At 34.1% G+C, this 18,745-nt stretch overlaps 2 protein-coding genes across 2 annotated transcripts; both read left to right on the top strand.

Annotated features, from left to right (window-relative positions):
• The first annotated feature begins 550 nt into the window (after positions 1–550).
• Positions 551–3,595, top strand: LOC11442215 (probable histone H2A variant 3). Its single transcript, XM_003588667.4, has 2 exons — positions 551–744; positions 3,032–3,595. Exons 1-2 carry the CDS (start codon positions 637–639, stop codon positions 3,326–3,328), a joined length of 405 nt encoding a protein of 134 aa, XP_003588715.2. The 5' UTR covers positions 551–636; the 3' UTR covers positions 3,329–3,595.
• Positions 3,596–8,066: 4,471 nt separating this feature from the next.
• Positions 8,067–11,747, top strand: LOC11429815 (probable histone H2A variant 3). The gene is made up of 2 exons (XM_003588661.4): positions 8,067–8,271; positions 11,142–11,747. Exons 1-2 carry the CDS (start codon positions 8,164–8,166, stop codon positions 11,436–11,438), a joined length of 405 nt encoding a protein of 134 aa, XP_003588709.2. The 5' UTR covers positions 8,067–8,163; the 3' UTR covers positions 11,439–11,747.
• The last annotated feature ends 6,998 nt before the right edge of the window (positions 11,748–18,745 follow it).

The following is an 18,745-nucleotide window of genomic DNA, read 5'->3' as shown; positions in this document are numbered from 1 at the left end:
TTTATGTGGTTGGGATTGATGATCTTGTAGTTGAGAAAACTTGATCCCAAAAATCATCATGAATTGGTGTTTGGTTGTTGTGAATTTCAGGTTCATGTTCCGACTCTTCTTCTTCTTCTAGATCTGAATCTGATGGTTTTGTGTCAATTGAAATCCTTAGACGTGGGTTGCATGTGGTTGTCAACCACTCAATATACTCCAAGTAGAGAGGTATTTAAAAATTAAAAAAAAAACCACAAAATACCCCGCAAGTCAAGATGGAGGGGTATTTAAAAAAATCGAAAAAAAAAGGGAAAATACCCCGCAACTCCAAATGGAGGGGTATAATAAGGACAAAATTTTCACCAACTTTCAGGGTACCCCGCAACTCCAACTGGAGTGGTACCAGAAACCCCCGAAAAAGTAAGGCATTTCTGCAATTTTTTAAAAAAGTGGGGTATTTTTGTGTTTTTTTGGCAAAAACTAGGGCACAAAAAAAATCGATATTTAATGGACATAAAGTGTAATTTAAATATTTTAGATTTTTGAGAATATAAAGGGTCGTTGGGGGAACATAGAAGAAGAAACAAAACAACCTCAAAAGCTCTCTCTCTCTCTCTCTCTCTCTCAAAGAAGAAGCGTTTGAAGTGCGAAAACATGTCGGGAAAAGGAGCGAAGGGTTTGACAACCGGTAAAACACCAGCAAACCTCAAAGACAAGGACAAGAAGAAACCCACATCTCGTTCCTCAAGAGCTGGTCTTCAGGTTCTTCTTCCTCTCTCTCTCTCTTACTCTTTTTCTTCATCGTTTTCTTGTTTCTTGGCTATAGAAATGTCTAAAGATTTCACCTTTTTCACTCTTTTGTTTTGGATCTGCATATTTCATCGCATTTACCCTATGTTACATAGCTAAAGTATTAATTTTTATTTTCTTTTTACCTTTTTATGTATTTTTTTTGTTAAAAAATTTGTAACCGAAAATGGGTTTTACTTTTTGTAGAGAAAATTTGTATTTTTAGATTTGGGTTTTTATCTATGATGAAGAATTGAGTAAAAAGATTGATTTTTTTTATCAAGATTCAAATTTGGGTGTATTTTATTTTGATATTGCGTTGTTACTGTTGTTTTACCGTTGTCTATATAGTGATTTTCATTCTATCTTATTAGTTTTTCGCTGACCCGTTTTTAATTTGCTTAACTGGTTTATTGTGTCTGATGGTGTACATGGTGTATCTTTTTGTTGATAGTATAGTTACCTTGTTTTGTTTTATGGCTTATGATGCAAGCACAAACACACAGTCAGTGGCGTGGTGTATCTAAGACCTTGAGTTAGGGGGAAAAACTTTTGAGTAAATTCGCCTCATGAAACTGTAGGAGTCCAACATTTACACCCATGAAATTTGCAAATGGAAAATAAAAACTTTGATTTTGAATTGTATTGAACAACTTGGTCCTTCTCCTAACTTGTATCTAATCTACGGTCAAAATTGTTTCAGAATTATGGCACTGACAAATAAATTAGTCATTGAGTTATATCGCTTATTGTCAAATTGATCCGCCCCTACACACAGATAATTAATAGTTTGAGAAAATTGAATAGTTGAATATGGTCAAATGTGTCGGCGTGGTGTCGGGCTTGGTATTGTGTATACTGACTTACCAACACATGTTTCACTCCGGAGACGCCTTCAATCTTACTTAAGTGTTGGTGCTACATTGTTTATAGCTGTTTATGTTATTTATTTGGACTTTTAATAGAGACTAGGCCTTGATTTGGTCATGGGCCTTGATTCGAAGTCTCCTCTAGTTTGTTGTCTTCCTTTTTTTCGAAAAGGGATAATGCATGAGTGGCCGTGGTGGATAGTAGAAGGGATAGAGGGTGGCCATGGGCCACCCTCCTAAAATTATTATTTCCCTTCTTAATAGGTGTATATGTATTAGCATGAATATGTGAGTAAGGCTAGTAACACTCTCTTTTGAACACGCTTTGTGATACTCACTTTCTTATTGGTTTAAATCACTGTCGGTCTACACTTTGTAAACCGAACCCACACAAAGTGGTGGGACATACATTGATTTCATCCAATAAAAGAGTGGGTGCTAGAGAGTGTTGAAAATTGAGTGTTACTAGCATTCCTCTTGTATATATATTATACGTTCTGTAGTTATCACTTAATCTTTGTGGTGCAGTGGTAATCTGCTTTTTTGGCTCCTATGAGGATAGAAGCTCGAGTCTTACTTTAAACTTTTGTTTGTATTTTTTCGTATAAACATAAAAAATATGTTGGAGGTGTGATTCGAACCTTGGTCTTGACGAATAAACATACAACTCTTACCAAGGAATCACTAAGAAATTCTGTGTATTTAATTAATAGTAGTATTATTTTTAGGAAAATGCTAACAAGTGTTGCAAGGGTGCTTGATAAGAAGTCTTATGAAAAAAATTTATTTTGGAAATTGTGCATTCCATTACATTGAAACTTTAAAAATTGACTTTAGCATAACCCTTTTTTTTATCCAAAAAAGAAAAATAGTATTTTATAACTGTTTAGTGTTACTTATGCATATGTGAAAATCTATTTTCAAACAATGTAGTCAACCATGTCTAATTGAAGATAGCATTTTTGTTCTCGTTGCTTATTTTGTGCTGCTATGCATATATCTGTGTTTTATGTAATATACATTTTCCTTCTTGCCTTTGGATTACTAATGTGATGAATTCCGCAAAGTGGCAGCCTGACATAAAAGGCTGCCTGGTAGGTCAAAGGTTTTTTGTTTTTGCATCAGCCACATGTGTCATGGCTACAGCAGGTTCATCTATAACAATGATATTGTTGTCAGTGACTAGTATCTTTGGATGCTGTGTGTTGATTATTTCTTTTTGCAAGCGGTTAATTATTGTATTTCTTTGATTCTTGATACTATTTTTTTCTCCAGATTTTAAGTATGCTAAAATTTGTTGTCTGGCTGCAAATCATGTTGAACTTGTTGGCATTGTTTAAATTTATCTCACATCATCTGCTTTGTTTTCATGAATATCTTTCTACATACAGTTCCCTGTCGGACGTATCCATCGTCTTCTGAAGTCAAGGACAATGGCACATGGAAGAGTTGGGGCTACAGCTGCAGTTTATTCTGCTGCTATCCTGGAGTATTTAACTGCAGAGGTGTTGGAGTTGGCTGGCAATGCAAGCAAGGATCTGAAGGTGAAGCGTATTACACCGAGACATCTACAACTTGCTATCCGTGGAGACGAAGAACTTGACACTCTCATCAAAGGAACAATAGCTGGTGGTGGTGTTATTCCTCATATCCACAAGTCTCTTATCAACAAGTCCTCAAAGGAATGAATGTTCATAATTCGTTCTAATTAATGCAGGAAAAAAAGATGGATTTTAATGTAATTTCGGTGTTAACAACTTTATTTGTGGATAATTTGCTGCTTGCGTTGGTTTGATTGATTGGGCCATCCTTCTTCAGATTATCTGAAAATTTCTTCTCTTTTGATATGGATTGTATTAACTAACATTCTCACTTTTGTGGTATGGTACTGCATATGTCTAGGATTAATGTTGGCTTTTATCTTGTTAAACTGTCTTTGTTTTGAACTGCTTGAACTGATTTGAGGAAAGGAAATAAGTGAATGCAATTACATGTGTAGGTAGGTATCATGTTGAGATTGGACATTGACAAGTGTTGGACTTCGGACATGCCACTTATACGTGATCTATGTCAGTGCTACATAGGTCTTCATGTAAAAAATATATCACAAAAGAGGGGTGAAAACAATGCAGGAGTAAAATTACACAGTTGATTGAGATACTTGAGAACTGAAGAGTTATAATAAGCAGATCTTGTATTTGTTGAACATAAATACAAATAATAAAGGTTGGGCCACACCCACATAAGTAGAGAAAAATAAATAAAAAAGAATTTAGTTATATCATTCAATTATTTTTTCTTTAATTTTATTCAATTATGTGTGTCTAAACACTTTTTATTTTTTCTTTGGGACCAAGAAAAAATTTCTCCTTTTACAAATGCTATACTAGATTGGATAGTACAATTAATGTATGTGGTTGTTTGATTTTTTTATCACGTGGAGTTTTTAAAGACTATATTAAGTACTTAAAAAAAATATCTTATTTACAAACGTAGTGTAGATGTAAATCTGCCAAAAAAAAAATTCCAACTTTGCATCAAAATGAATTTTGTTTTTATAAAAATAAAGTAAAATAATTCATATTACAGTGGGTATGACCTCTGAAGCTCAGATACTTTAAAATAGATGATGTAACGTATTTCATGTGTATCCTACACCGATACCTGTCTGATATTTTCCGATACGTATCAGGAGAGTATCTGAAGATTAAATTTTATTTAAAAAAAAAAAAAATTATCCGATATTTTTCAGATACATCTGGGATACGAGGGGTAGGCGGTGGAAAACTGATATGTGCGGGCTACCTGGTGTTTCTATTATATTTGGTATAAATGTAATTGACTAAGTAATTATGTTTTCTATTTAGGATATATCATATATGTAATTGATTAATTGTCGCTTTCTTTATTATCAATATTAGTTACATTTATATTTTTGTTGTTTCCGCCGTTTGTTTTGTGTCTCTTTATTTGTTTGAGAACAATGTTATTGTTGATTGTTGTGTGAAGGCAATTTCAATGTTGTGCCTTATCGTTTTTCTATGTCTGTTTGGTCTAGGTTTTGCGCCAATTTTTTTGCTTTTGAGTTTTAGTCCATATTTTGTATTTTGAGTTTTAATATGTAGTTTAAATTTAATTTTTTATTGAAGTATCTCAGTCGTATAGTATCTTGAATTTAAAATTTTCCCGTATTGGTGTATTAGTGTCGTGTCGTATTGTATCATGTATATGGGCTTCATAGGGTTTGACTAACATGCAATAATGCACATGTTAAAACAACTAAAAATTTCCTAAAAAAAACAACTAAAAGTTGATTAAAAAAACAACTAAAAGTAGTAACTTTTATTGAAAAACAATAATTATTTATTAAAAAGCTAACTATTTAATATCATAATACACAAGTTTTAAGATAAAGTTATTATTAAATTTCTTAACATGTGTAAATTTTCACATGATAGAAAAACTCATCCATAGTCATATACAATGTTCCACAAAAATAATATGAAAAAAGGATATATATATATATATATATAAGACAATTTGAAGAACGTCTTTGAAGAAGTACGTTCTTCAAATTTATAAGTATAAATGAGTTTAAGGAAACTAATGAAATTGGAGGGAAAACTAAGAAATACAATATAAGCCTTTATGATTTTTTTTTTGTCACTACAAATTATGATTTAAATGACCTACTTCGTACAGGGTCAGTTTTGTCGTAATGGGTTTTACACTTTTTGTCCCATGACTTTATCTCTCCTTCAAGCAAAGTGACACTATGAGGAAACTTTTGGTTCTTCGTCTTCAGACGTGTGCGTTAAGAATTCAATTTTGTGACACACCTCTTTAAAAAATAGAAATAGAACTAGGAATGTTACCTACGAAAAGGTTGAGAAGCTTGAAGGGATGCTTTAAATCGGTCTCATCAACAACCCCGACAACAAAGGGAATCCTTGGAATATGGGGGATATTGCTCCCACCCATATTCAACCTATATGCATTAATGTTACCCCTTTGCTTTTTACGACACATCTCGTGATCATGCTTCTTTCCCTTGACAACATGAGAAGAACCCTTTTTGTGTTTGTGGGAGGAAATGTCAAAAGAAGTTCGCCATAAACGGAAAAGGGGATCCTGAGCCGCCACCTCTAATATTTTAACGACATCATAAATAACCACGCCTCCAGCTTCGACAATTTCTACAGCTACCCCGAAGGCGGTAGCATCTCCACGACATAAGAGGGAGATTCGAACTACTATTTTTTCTTAATGAGTGTGTCGATGATCATTAGGGAACTTGGGGTCGAGAACAGGCTCCAACTCAAACCTTGCCTTCTCCTTCATTTTTGGTTGGGTCATAAGGGAACTTGGGGTCGGGAGCAAGCTCCAACTCAAAAATCTTGATGAATTGCTAAAGAGAGAACTTGACCTCGCGTTCTTCCTTGTCAAGAACGCCTTCCTTGAAAATATACGAGCTGGTACGAGAAGCGAAGTGCTCCTCCGTCCAGAAGTGATAAGACAAGGATTCATGTTTAATTTCTTTGGTGGCACCCTCATGGTAAGCGAAGCCGCCAACACATCCGAAAGCAGCCGCGAAAGACTTTACCCTCCAAAATTTGGCTATGAACTCATCAGAGTTAGTAGACTTAGAGTCCCTCACCTCCACGCCATAAGAATCATAAAACTGCTTCTCATTACCCAAAGGAACGTTGCAAATACACTCGTGGGCATTCCGGCTAAGAGTGAGGATCACCACATACCTATCCTTCTAGGATTAAGGAATTAGAATAATTTACAAGTTTTTTAGTCTTTTGTTGGAAAAACACTTAGCCATGTGGATTTCATGTAGACTTCTTTTGTTGTACCTGGTTCAAGGCAAAGAAAAGATTGAGGGTGGGAAAACTCACCTGATACTCACACCAATATTGAAAAACCTTAACAAATTCCTAAACCAAGGGACGTAGTCGTGAAGGGGAAGCTGCTAATGGTTTATAAAACCTAACACAAAGGCATCAAACGAGAACGTGATGCGGAGCTCTCAAAATAGAATATCACAACTGATGAAACAACAACCTTTGAATTTGGTGCATACCCTCTTCCGTTCTCATGGCGTCTCAACTTGCCAACGGCCTTTGAAATTATTGGTCCAGGAGATCTAATCCGACCGTTCAAAATCCTCAAAAATAAGAAGGGACGCCTAAACCATCATCGCTCAACCAACCGTACTTCACGGTTTTGGGAGGGAGTTTCATATCTGCCTCTTTCGACCTCTCTTCGTCTTTGTCCATAAAAAGAAAATAAGAACCATGAATATGACATATGGAAAACTCCTCCAATCACCATACGATCTCTTTATGGGAGAGAAGATTCCTAAATTGCATCTCTAAGGCTCTCTTTATGGACTGATAGATTTCGTCACTCTCAAAGTCAATAACTTCGACAGGATTCTCCATCACAATACCGCTGAAAGAAAACCAACACCCGCCTTCACGTTCAATTTAGGGCATGAATTCTCACTCGTATAAAAAAAGGAAACCTCAACGTCCCCATGACTCATGTCGCGAGTCACTTTCAACATGTCTCAAAAACCAAAACCCTCTCTCCAATTTTTTTTTGAAGAAACTAAATTAGCCCATTTAAATTGACATTGGAGAGAATCGAACCTGAGACCTCGAGGAGAAGCACACTTTCAGGTTCCAAGCCAATACCACCAGAACAACCCAAGTGGGTTCGCCCTCTCTCCAATTACAAGGTGACTCATTGTCATCTTCAAGGTACATTTCACTTTTCACCACTTTTGCATATAACCACTTCTCTCAAATAGTGATTTGGGAGTTAAAGTACTAACATGTCTGCAGACACCTTTCTCATTTCCTCCAGGGTGAACACTCAACCTCCACCACACCAAAGCACCGTAAACCACCGTTCTACATCTATAATCTTCACCGAACTGATCATAATCATTGATCAAATCTATTTATTTTTCGAATATGACCCATTTTCCATTTTCCCTTGAAAAACAAAGAGATATAACAAAATTTAGTACTCCCTCAGTCCCATAATAATCGAACCATTTGCAAAAATAATTGTCCCAAAATAATTGAACCATTTCACTTTTCAATACAATATTAATTACTTTTTCCCTTTATAACTCTAATTAATACTACGTTCACAACTTCCAATTCAATATATTTTACTTTACATTTATGATAAAGAAGAATGCATCAATCTTTTATAAAGACACTCAAAATCATTATTCTCTCTCTTTCATTTATACAATTTACTTAATCAGTGTGAAATGAAAAAATGGTTCAATTAATCTGGGACGGAGGGAGTATTTAATATTCTTAAAAAAAAAAAAAAATATATGTAGGTATTTGGTGGACATAAAGTGTAATTAGATTTTTGAGAATATAAAGGGTCGTGGGGGGAACTTAGAAGAAGAAACCAAACAACCTCAAAAGCCAAATCTCTCTCTCTCTCTCTCTCTCTCTCTCTCTCTCTCTAAGTGTTTGAGTGCGAAAACATGTCGGGGAAAGGAGCGAAGGGTTTGACAACCGGTAAAACTCCAGCAAACCTCAAAGACAAGGACAAGAAGAAACCCACATCTCGTTCCTCAAGAGCTGGTCTTCAGGTTCTTCTTTCTCTCTCTCTCTCTCTATCCTTTCGTTTCATTGTTTTCTTGTTTCTTAGCTATCGAATTGTCTTAAGATCTCGCCTTTTTCATTCTTTTGTTTTGGATCTACATAGTTCATTACATTTGGCTTATGTTACATTGCTAAAGTATTGATTTTTATTTAATTTATTTATTTATACCTTTTTATGTATTTTTTTTGTTAAAAAAATTGTAACTGGAAAATGGGTTTTACTTTTTGTAGAGAAAAATTGTATTTTTAGATTTGGGTTTTTATCTAAGATGAAGATTGGGGTAAAAAGATTGATTTTTTTTTTCCACCAAGATTGAAATGTGGGTGTATTGTTGTTTTACCGTTGTCTGTATAGTGATTTTCATTCTCATGTTACTGTTTTTTCACTGACCCATTTACAATCTGCTTAACCGATTTATTGTGTCACATTGGTGGTGTATATTGTTTCTTTGGAAGGGTTTAGTCCACCGTTTTTACTATTCTTTTTGTTTATAGTGTAATTACCTTGTTTTGTTTCATGGCGAATGATACACGCACACACACGCGGACACTGACATATCGATACTGATAAGTAATAGTTTGAGAGAATTGAATAGTTGAATATGGTCACATGTGTCGGTGTTGTGTCAGGGTTGGTGTTGTGTATACTGACTTACCATCACATGTTTTACACCGAAGATGTCTTTAATCCAAAGTGTTGTTGCTACACTATGAAGCACGGACACTCCTCAGATTAGGCGTGTCCTAGTGTCGGACACGACACCGACACTTGTAATTACACTAAATTATGTGTATCTGTGTCGTGTTCGTGTCCGTATCCGTGCTTCATAGGTGCTACATTATTTATGGTTGTTCATTTTATATCTTTGGACTTTTAACGGAGACTAGGCCATGATTTGATTTCTTCTTTTACATTGAATTCTCAGTTTAAAAGTAATTAACTAATTTATGATTTATAATATCAATGGTTGATTTGTTCATCCTTAAGTTGTAAAATGAATTGCTCACTTTTGAGGAGACAAATCCCTTATTTTGCATATGTTCTCTGTGGTCATGGGCCTTGTCTAAGTTTTTGAAATAAAGATCTTAATTTTCATATTCTCAATTCTGTTCTCTTCATCATGTTTATTGTTTTACCTTTTTCCGAAAAAAGAAAATGCACAAGTGGCCTTGGCGGATATTAGAAGGGATATAGGGTGGCCATAGCCCTCCCAAAATTACTATTTCCCTTCTTAATAGGTGTATATATATTCAGTAATGCTAAATGACGCGGCAAATTACCCCCACGAATGCGCTAAACCAAATGGTCTGTCTTTTATAATAATATTTGATGAATAATTTCTTTAGTTTGTGAATACCCTTACACCAAATTATCTTTTCATTTTCCACACCGCATGGGTTAGCTAATAGGCAGCTAAAAAAATGTTGCTATAGCTGCCACCATTATCAACAACTTGCCGCGTAAACTGTACAAGCTTTAACTACCATCCCTTGATAGCACACACTGTCATAACCAATGATCATTGGATTGAAATCATGTTGTCCATTAATTAATCAATATTGAAGTGGTTGGGTGGGGGAAGAAATCAAATCCATCTTTTACGTTGCATTCAAGATTAGTAATTGAATGCTTCACTCTCAAACCAATGGATTGATTGTTGTTTTGTTTGTTTTAAGTAGGTGTTAGATAATCATATGTGAATGGGGTGGATTAGTGTGGGTCTTGTTCTCTAGCTTTGTTTTCTACTTGTTATGTTACAGTTAGTTATAGAATACTTGCATGTCTTGTGAGAGAGTGTTCGACAATTTGCTAAAAAACTCCATTTTCAGTTGTCAACCTTCATGACAAATTTTTAAAACAGGATATGGGTGAGGTTCTAAGAGAGGTCGTTCAATGTTAAATTAGTTATAGAAGGCTATATTGGCAATTCAATGTTAAACAAGTATTGAATAGTGTGTGCTGTGTGCAGCATCATTTGTGGGATTCACACGAAAACTTTGTCGTGCACATAAGCATTTTACATATAAATTAGAATGAAAATGTTTGTATGTATATTATACGTTATGTAGTTATCACATAATCTTTGGTGGCGCGGTGGTAATCTGCTTTTTTGGCTCCTATGACGATACAAGCTTGAGTCTTACTTTTACATTTTGTTTGTATTTTTTTTTTTCCGCATAAACATAAAAAATATGTTGGAGATGTGATTCGAACCTTGGTCTTGACAATTAAAACATGTGACTCGTCCCAATGAATCACTAAGCAATTCTGTGTATTTAAATTGTAGTATTATTTTATAACTGTTTCCCCCCTTTAAAACACTATCCAAGCTCTGCCACTGATAAGGTGAGCGATGCGCTAAGCCGCTAACCTATGTATATGTGAAAATCAGTTTTTAATGAATGTAGTCAACCATGTCTAATTGAACACAGCATTTTTGTTCTTTATTACTTATTCTGTGCTGCTATGCATACATCTGTGTTTTATGTAATACATATTCCTTCTCGTTTTTGGATTACTGATGTGATGAATTCCAAAAAGTGCAGCCTGACATGAAAGGCTGCAGCTTCCGGTAAGTCATAGGTTTTCTGTTTTTGCTTCATCAACACGTGTTATGGATACAGCCATGTGAGTGACTAGTATCTTTGGATGCCGTGTGATGATTTTGTCCTTTTGCCACTGGAATTTTTTGCAAGCGGTTAATTATTGTATTTCTTTGATTCTTGGCATTAGTTTTCCAGATTTTAAGCATGCTATAATTTGTTGTCTGGCTGTAAATCATGTTGAATTTGTTAGTATTGTTTAGATTTATCTCACGTATCTGGTTTTCCATCATGAATATCTTTCTACATACAGTTCCCTGTTGGACGTATCCATCGTCTTCTGAAGTCGAGGACAATGGCACATGGAAGAGTTGGGGCTACAGCTGCAGTTTATTCTGCTGCTATCCTGGAGTATTTAACTGCAGAGGTGTTGGAGTTGGCTGGCAATGCAAGCAAGGATCTGAAGGTGAAGCGTATTACACCTAGACATCTACAACTTGCTATCCGTGGAGACGAAGAACTTGACACTCTCATCAAAGGAACAATAGCTGGTGGTGGTGTTATTCCTCATATCCACAAGTCTCTTATCAACAAGTCCTCAAAGGAATGAATGTTCATAATTCGTTCTAATTAACGCAGGAAAAAAAAAAAGATGGATTTTAATGTAATTTCGGTGATAACAACTTTATTTGTGGATAATTCGCTCCTTGCGTTGGTTTGATTGATTGAGCCATCCTTCTTTAGATTATCTGAATTTTTCTTCTCTTTTGATATGGATTGTATTAACTAACATCTTCACTTTTGTGGTATGATACCTGCATGTCTAGGATTTATGTTGGTTTTTTATCTTGTTAAATTGTGTCTGTTTTGAACTGCTTGGCAATGGAGTAATGGAAAGTCTTTTGCTGCCGGTTTCTTACCATGTGATATTTGACTACAAGTAAAGAGTAAAGGAAGAATAAAATAATTGATTTGAGGTAAGGAAATAGTTGAATGAAATCACATGTGTAGGTAGGAATCATGTCGAGGTTGGACATTGACAAGTGTTGGACTTCGGTCGTGTATTTTTATGTGATCTATGTTGGTGCAACATAGGTCATGATGTAAAAATTATGCCATAACTGCACTAAATAGAGGAGACTTTGAATTTGCTAAAGAGGGTGAAATAAGTGATTTATTTGCTCAGCAAAAACAAGGCAGGGATTAAAATTACACAGTTGAGTTACTTGAGAACTAAAGTTACATTCCTTCAAAAAAAAAAAAAACTAAAGTTACATTAAGTTGATCTTATTTATCTTTTATTAAGGTTTTTAGTCATTTTTAGTGTCATTTTAGAGTAAAAGTAGGAGTTTTGTAAAGAAATCGTTCAAAACGTGAGAAAAGGACAAAAAATGAGTGAAAGTCTTGAAGTTACAAAAATCCATATGAACCACACAACTTTGTGAATGTGCTATGCTTTTTCAAGTTTATCACAGATGGTTCTTGGGGCATGGTCTTTATGGTTGTTTTGGTTAAAAGAATAGAACAGGGGTGAAGAAACCAAGGAGTCAGCTACTGTATATCTTGCAACATGCTAGGAGTCATGCATCGCAAGAATAGAACGACATGCCAAAAGGACCGATTTTGTTAGCCTCGCATTGCGAGCCAATGTTTCCTACAACTTAGGAAATGTACGCTTATAAATATTGAACCCTTAGGTTAGTAGAAAACATCTTTTGACGAGCACACAAAGGCAGAAACTCAATTTCGAAAGGATTGGTGCGATCAAAGCCATTTAGGAGCCAAAGAATCATCAACTGACGATCTTTTCTCATGCTTACTTTGGCGTTCTTAAATAATCAAGGGTCATGGGCTCACCTAAAATATTAACGAGAGTTACTGACCAAGACACTAGCTTAACTATTTTGTTCAACGGTATTTAAATCAAGTAATCAACAATATTTTGTTCATAACTTGTAGTTATAATAGCTTGCATCAGTGGTGTTGTCTATGGGAATGACATTTTTCACAAAACTCCTAATTCCTATCATTATTTTTACCAAAAATTAATGGCTTGAAAAGGTGCAAAGACTTTTATAGCAACCAAATCTAGGACACTAGAAATCATGGTTCGATAAACTCCACCTCTCGTGGAGACATTAGTACCACTTCCTCAACCATCATCAATGATAATTCCTATTCCAAATCTTGTACCTCCATCACTATGTTAGCGAGGAATCTCCTTCGTGAGATTGCGCGATCGATATAGGAAATTTTGTAGAGGATTTGTCATCAGAGATCAGAACTAACGACCAGCTAGAATGGAGAAAAAACAAGTCCAGATTCTCATTCTCATCACACCTTGATTGTAATCACAACACAGTCCAAGAACACATAGTTTTGTAAGAGATAATAAATTTGTTCGTGATGATGCAAGGTCAGCACATAGCTAACACAATGGCCCTTCCCGACATGGTGATCTCAACAAGAAACACAAGTCTAGAGATAAGCAAACTCAACTGAAAAGATTGGAGACGCCACCAAAGTGCAGACATATAAAATAAATATGGTACATAAATTTTTTTATCGTATCAACTTTCTCATATTGATACATAAAAAATTATTCCGCATATATAGTCGAAACGGGCACATTTCAAATATTAAATTATTAAAATTTACCATTGTTAAAAAAATTATTAAGTATGGTAAATTTCAACTTTAATAAGAAAAAATATATATTGACATATCACAATACATGCATGAAATCACATAAGGTTCATATAATTCTCATAAAAAAAAACTCATCCTTTATATAACACTGCTAAAACACAGCTATTTTACACAATCAAAACTCATGCTTGATGAGAATTAATGATTTGTGTTTTTCTTTTGTTGTTGTAGTGGTATGCAATATAAGGTGGATTATACTTTGTCAAGTTGTGTTGGGAAGTGTGGAAGGAAAAAGTGGAGCTTGAGCTGAATCAAACTTGTGCTAATCGTAAGGAATTTGATATCGGCTCTGATGATCCTAAAAATCCTAAATGGTATGTAGTGTGTGCCAATGATATCAACACACGTATATTTTCTTTCTTTTTCTTTCCATTCGACATATGACATTGACAAACACAGAAACATATATATCTAAACATCAAATTTAATATTTTTAATCACTCATTGAGTAAATAAAACCATTCGTTGATCTTTATTGCTTTGACATGTTAGACCTGTATTGCATGAGTCTTGGACATCGACGTTTGTCGAACACGACAAGATGTTAGTGCTTTATAACTTATTAGTGGAGTGTATATTTCTTGATATAAACCTAACTTGATTCCTTATAATTCTTTGTGGTGTGTTTTAGAAGCAAAGAGTGACCAGCGATGTATTCATCAAGCATGTCAAAGCACTTCTATTCTCAGTGAACAAATATGTATAAGCAGCCACAATACATGATGTCAGTGTGGTTCAAGTTTTAGCAAAGAGACATATTGGGTCTTAATAGACTACTATTACACTTACTTTATTTTTCAGTATGAATATACCTAATGTTTTGAAACCATATGATGTTGAACACATAATGTGAAATTTTGTTGTGTGTATGCATGACAAAAAAATCTGCACCCACATGTAATGGAGGATAAACTTTTTAATTTTATGGTTTGCTTGCATAATTTGAAAGGTACAAAAACAAGTATTATCAATTATGGAACATTAAAATCAAATTATTGGTAATGGCTTCAAAGGCTCTTGGATGTAAGGCTGTTTTTTTGGATACTTTTGTAATGTTTTCATTTCATCCTTGCACATATTGTGTTTTAGTGTTTTTCTTTTGAACGGAACAAATTTATTGCATTTCAATCAGAATAATGTATGCAATCCAGGTTAGAACATAATCAAAAGTTTGAGGGTTAGCATAAGACCTTGAAGTCATAGCTAGGGTGTGAGTAACAATGTTTGCTTTCCTTTTAATAAAATAAACTTTATAGCTTTGATTTGCATTCATAAAAGCCTTACAAATTTGAACAAGTGACCTGAATTCAGTGACACCGGAAAGGCGTTTGTTGGTACCATCCACAACCACTTTGCAATCTTACGCGATAGTGAATCACTGGAAACTCTTTCATGTAACAAAATTAGAGGTTCCATAAGTTCCTCCGCCTCTTTTAGTGAAAAGATTGGTTGATTGTGCATTGTTTTAGCTCAAGCAAATTAACTGTTGTCATTGCGTATGCACATATAATGTCTACAATGTTTTGGTGAGGAAACAAATCGGTGTCTAAATTGTATGATAACATTCCAGCTAACGGTTTTTCCAGCCCCCATATATAGATTTGTGGCATGTCGTTGTATAAGAGTCGTATGTTGCACGGCCTGCTGCTACTACTGCATAAGATCCGTCTGATGTGCTGCCTGTTGCTAATACTGCAGAAAAGCTACCCGTGGCACGACCCGCTGCAAATTCAGCAGAAAAACCATCTACTATGTTGCCTGCAGAGATGCGGCCTGTTGTTGAGGTTGTATGAAATTGGCCGAAACTCTCATTTGGTTATCCTTCGGTAAATATTTAGCTTTGAAAACGCGCATCACGTGCATAATGGATGGTTGCAAGTTTCCTACCCTGCTTCGTCATCATGGCTAAATTGTCAGAATTCCATTCCTCCATACTCCTTTCTTATGGTGAGCTTTATTCAACTTAACCACTTAGTACCTTGCCTTGCCTTGACCACATTTTTGAACCTCCACCAAAAAGAATTGATTATTTGATCGAACTCTTCACCCAAAGTAGATGGTAACAATACCCATGAAATGCTAACATAAAAGTTTTTCGGTGTTGTTCATATAATATTAGTATGCCTCATTTTCCTTTGAAAAACAAATTCAATATTTCCCAAATAATTCACCAAGTTTAAAACGAGTAATTTTGATTCTTCAACTTTACGCTCTTCTGTATTTACTAATTTCTCATACACATTTTGACAAAAAACACTGACGTGACAATTTTTTTAATGATGTAACATCTTATGTTCGCCAATATAAAAATTAATATTTTTAAAAAAAGAAAAGAAGATAAAATCGCTCCATCCAATCCTCCTCTTCTTCCTCCTTCCACCTCCATTCAAACCTTCTTTCTTCTTCACCCTCACACTTCCTCTTTTTATATTCAAACGATATTATTTACTTAATGAATTAAAAATAAGTATGAGCATGATTGTTGATATGATACCACATCAACAAATATCGATGATAATTTTTTTTATCCACACAAAGTGCATATTTAAAGACAAATGATATTTGAATATTCATTTTGTGACAAATTTCTCTCTAATGCTCACATTATTTTTTATTTTATCTCTCTTGTTGCTTTAGTTTTTGTACAAATACCTATTGTTTCTTTGTAAACTATGGCTGTCTCATAAGTTGTCAATCAAACGGTTGTTCAAATAACACTCATTTACTTAAAAGTGTTGTAATTGCCTAAAAATTCGATGTCGAAGGTTTGTCAAAATTGTATCGTGATTGGTATTAATCGTAGTGTGACTTGGTTTAGCAATTTGGAGGTTTTGGTTCACATTTTTTCGTGGCGTGAAGTGGCCAAATTGTGGCGCGATTTGTGGATCGGGTTTAGTATTGTCTTGTATTTTGTACTGGCTCCAAATTGTGGTGCGATCCAGGATAATTGTGATGTGATTTTGTCTGGGTTTGAGTACTATATAAGTCTTCATTCTTTATTTTTTAGGTGGCCAAAAGAGAGAGAATTTTGGAAAAACCAAAGGAGAAAACTTTAAAGTTGATTGTTTTTGGTGGAGATTATTGGGCTAATAAACAGTTCACAATCACCTTGGGTAGTGAGATCTCATTAGAGAAATGATCAAAAATGTTTTCTTTATTGTTTTCTCTTAGAATTCATTTTGGGTTTGAGCAGTTTGCAAAAATGGATAGAAATTAAGGTTTGATCTTTGTGAGCATGGGTAGAAATTTCTTGTAACCTCTTTTTACCACTCTTATAATAGTGGATTGGAGAGTTGTTCTTTCCCTTAAGTGTTGGATAAATTTGTCCGAACTGAGTAAAGTCAGTAAACAAATATTGGTTTGTTGTTTTTCTCTTCTTTCTTATCTTGGTTGCTTTGGTTATACTTACGATGTTGCTTCACACTTAGATCTAGATCGATTTGTTATTTTTGTTGCTTGAAACTACTTTACTCTTGATTACTCCTTTTACTTCAAACATCTTAATTTATTGGTGTGATTTTAAGTTAACGAATTCATAACAAAAAATATGCCTAACACTTTTTTTTTTAGAGCAAGTATACCTAGCATATGTATATGAGTATTGAATACCACTCAAGCCTTTATTTCTCATTCTTCAACAAAAAAAAAAAGCCTTTATTTTTCATTAAAATTAAAATTAAAATATCTCATTAAATACGGACTACTACCATGTTATAGTATCCTTGAAGTTAATCAGTGATTTAAGTTCAAAACAGGTCAGACTAAATTAAGTCCATCCTCTTTATCAAATTCATCAGGATCATTCACTACTATTCAATTGAACATATTATATCCTCAATATCATGGCCCTCAATAGATGGAAGATTTTATCGTGTGGGAGTTTCATGATGTATTGCTTTTGTCATCAAGGTGTATTAAAGACTCTGGAAACCCTATTTCATGTGTTGAAGCTCAATTTAGCCTAAAATTTGAAGGGTCAATATTGTAGATATGCATGCACGAGAAAATAGTCAACCTTAAATGATAGATATTAATCATTAGTGGTTAGACTAATTTTTTCACTTTCGAACATAGGTTCCCCAACCCAGCCTTGATTGTTTTCACTCTATAAGTTTTACCATTAATTAAAGTTGATTGTTATTCCAAGAAATAAAATATGTCAACTTTTAAAACAACCGTACATAAATACACATAAAATAAGTGTTAGTTTGATTATGAAAGAAAAAAAAAATTATTATTAAATTGACAACCGTATAAAATTACGATGTCAGGAAAATTTTGGGTTGTCAAAATAACTTTACTCTTAAAAAAAAACATTTACTCTTAATTAAAACAACAATTATACTTAGTTAACTTTTAGAACAACCGTACAAATACACATAAAATAAATGTTAGTTTGATTATAAGAAAAAGAAAAAATTATGATTAAATTGTATAAAATTACAATGTCAGGAAAATTTTGGGTTGTCAAAATAATTTTACTCTTAATTAAAACAACAATTATACTCTTCCTTTTTGTGGTGGTCGGGGTTTGAAGCCCGGACCTAGCATATATATATGCATTGTTCCTACTAACTGAGTTAAGCTCACGATGACAAACAACAATTATACTCTTAGTCAACTTTTGAAACAACAATGCAAAAATACAAATAAAGTAAGTTTGATCAAAAGAGAAAGATAAAATTATTATTAAATTGACAACCGTATAATAATATGGTATCAAAAAGCTTTTGGGTTGTCAAAATAATTTTCCTCTTAATTAAAACAACAATAATATAATCAAAAAGTTCTAGTTCAACTGATAAAATGCCGAAATTGTTAGATCGGATGTCATGACTGAGATTCGAATCCCGATACCTCCACTTGTATGTGAGTTTATAATGACTTTGTCATTTCGTCTATCTACATAAAAAAACAATAATATACGAACACCACATCTTGTAAAAAAAAAATAATATGAACACCGCATATTGCCTAACATCAATTAGACGCTTCAGTTTATCTTTACTTCTATTTTTATATCAAATCATTCACATATTACATCTATTAAATAATTCTCTCAATGTCCCATAAATTTAGCTCAATTGGTAGGACAATGCATTATTATATGCAGGGGACGAGGTTCAAACCCCAGACATCCCACTTATTCACTTTGGTGAATTATAGTCATTAGACTACTTGACAAAAAAAAAACTCTCTCTTCTCTCA

Source organism: Medicago truncatula, chromosome 1 (genome assembly GCF_003473485.1).
Source record: "Medicago truncatula cultivar Jemalong A17 chromosome 1, MtrunA17r5.0-ANR, whole genome shotgun sequence".
Taxonomy (NCBI): Eukaryota; Viridiplantae; Streptophyta; class Magnoliopsida; order Fabales; family Fabaceae; genus Medicago; species Medicago truncatula.
The sequence above is the reverse complement of the archived record's forward strand: the minus strand, read 5'-3'. Positions and strand labels throughout refer to the sequence as shown.